Raw genomic sequence first — 1,892 nt, forward strand, 5'->3', positions numbered from 1 at the left:
GTTGTGTGTATGTGTGTGTACATCTGTATGATGCAAGTGTGTGTGTGTGCAAGGACAGTTTCTAGGAGTCAGTTTTCTCCTTCCACTGTGGGCTCTGTGGATTGAACTCAGGCCATCTTGTGCAGCAAGGCCTTTTACATGCTGAGCCATCTCCTCAGCCCATCAGAAAACATCTTTTGCTAGAAACTCATTTAACGTACACCTAAGGAGCCTCAAACCCCCCTCCCTCTCTCCCTCAGACAGGGTCTCTCATGGGGTCCTCTTGCTCTGCCTCTGCTGGGATTAAGGGTGTGCCACTACTGGCCTAAATTTCTTGATCCAAATGGATCTTTTGGAAATGTACCCAAGATGGGGAGGGGAAAAAAGGCACAGAGAAATGTGTTTGTTCAATGAACAACAACACACACTGAATTTTTTTTTTTTTTTGTCTTTTTGAGACAGGGTCTCCCTGTAGCCCCAGCTGGCCTGGAACTCACTTTGTAGACCAGGGTGGCCGCGAACTCACAGAGGTCCGCCTGCCTCTGCTTCCCGAGTGCTGGGATTACAGGCGTGCGCCACCATGCCCAGCTATACACTAAATTTTTAAGAAATTAAAGCATGTCAATTTCCTCATACCTGCATGCATTTTAGTAATTCCAAAAAGGCGTCAAACCCTTCTAAGAACTTCTGCCTCAGCTCATCTGACCATTCAGTTGGTTTGCTAATCAGCACATACCTACACAGAAAGATGAAAGTGGTGATGAGCACAGAAACACTGACATTTTACAAGCTGGACTTGTTTCAAAATGAAGGAAACACTTACTTGAGATCTAAAATAAGGCTCTGAACTCTCCTAAACTTGAAGGCTTGTAAAGCAGTGTAGCGTTCAAACTGAAATCTGCCCTGGGCATCTTGTTGCTTCAAATGGTCCATGAAAGTCTTAATGATGATGGTCATTAGGTTCTCTTCTGTGATGCGCATTCGAGCCTAAAACGAAATACGTCAGAATGCCTGCTAATCAAAGTCTGTTTACTCAGAAACCAGGAAGAGTTTTAAGCACTTGTAGCTTAAATGTTTTCAACACAAATATAGTGTATTAAGTGTATTAATAGCTATTTCTAAAGATTTTCAGTTATGAGTCTTGTCTGCATGCATATATGTTCACCATGTGCATGTCTGATGACTGTAGAGACCAGAAGAAGGGATCAGATCCCCTGGAATGGAGTTATGGGTGGTTATGAGCCACGCATGGATGCTAGGACCTGAACCTGAGTTCACTTCAAGAGCAACAATTACTCTTAACAGCAGAATCATTTCTCCAGCCCCCCATCGATAACAAAACTTACTCCAATTGCCATGTGTATGGAGGATAATTCTGTAAGAGCTCAGAAACATGCCTGAATGTTAGAAAGCAGATCCAAGGCTTACTAGTCAAGGGTAATTCAGGATGCAGGATCTGAACCAGATATAAAGTCTCCTTAACTGAGACATTTATATACTTATAATGGTATGGAATAATTATTCAAGGATCCAGAGGTTTATGTCACTGCTTTTCAAGACTTCAGTAGGAAGCTTTCCTCCTAACTGAAATTTTCTCCTTCTTCTTCTTTTTTTTTTTTTTTTTTTAGACAGGGTCTCTCTGTAGCCCCAACTGTCCTGGAACTCACTTGCCTGCCTCTGCCTCCCAAGTGCTGGGATTAAAGGCGTGAGCCACCACGCCCAGCACTTTTTTCTTTTTCATGTGATATAACTAACAGGTAAAAAGTCTCCTAGGTCCTGATGTCTCCCATCGGAACACAAACTGTTAGTAGTTTCCAGAGCTGGTGTGCGTGTGTGTGTGTGTATGAACTTTGAAGATTCAACCTATATTAAATATAAGTATGGCTACATATAAAATTGTGTATCTCTTTCCC

At 42.4% G+C, this 1,892-nt stretch overlaps 1 protein-coding gene across 1 annotated transcript; it reads right to left on the reverse strand.

The window, feature by feature from the left end:
* Positions 1 to 580: 580 nt before the first annotated feature.
* On the reverse strand, positions 581 to 948 carry LOC115068039 (E3 ubiquitin-protein ligase UBR2-like). The gene is made up of 2 exons (XM_029557452.1): positions 803 to 948; positions 581 to 715 (listed from the first exon to the last, which is right to left on the reverse strand). The coding sequence occupies exons 1-2, from the start codon at positions 934 to 936 to the stop codon at positions 610 to 612; spliced, it is 240 nt and encodes a 79-aa protein (XP_029413312.1). The 5' UTR covers positions 937 to 948; the 3' UTR covers positions 581 to 609.
* Positions 949 to 1,892: the final 944 nt, after the last annotated feature.

Source organism: Nannospalax galili, unplaced genomic scaffold, assembly GCF_000622305.1.
Source record: "Nannospalax galili isolate Female #2095 unplaced genomic scaffold, S.galili_v1.0 scaffold14968, whole genome shotgun sequence".
NCBI lineage: Eukaryota > Metazoa > Chordata > Mammalia > Rodentia > Spalacidae > Nannospalax > Nannospalax galili.

What these genes read in the sequence shown, in the direction of transcription:
- LOC115068039 (XM_029557452.1), bottom strand. Translation starts at nt 936, where the DNA reads ATGACCATCATCATTAAGACTTTCATGGACCATTTGAAGCAACAAGAT. An exon ending in AGCCTTATTTTAGATCTCAA is followed by an intron (nt 716 to 802) that starts GTAAGTGTTTCC and finishes CTTTCTGTGTAG; the next exon opens with GTATGTGCTGATTAGCAAAC.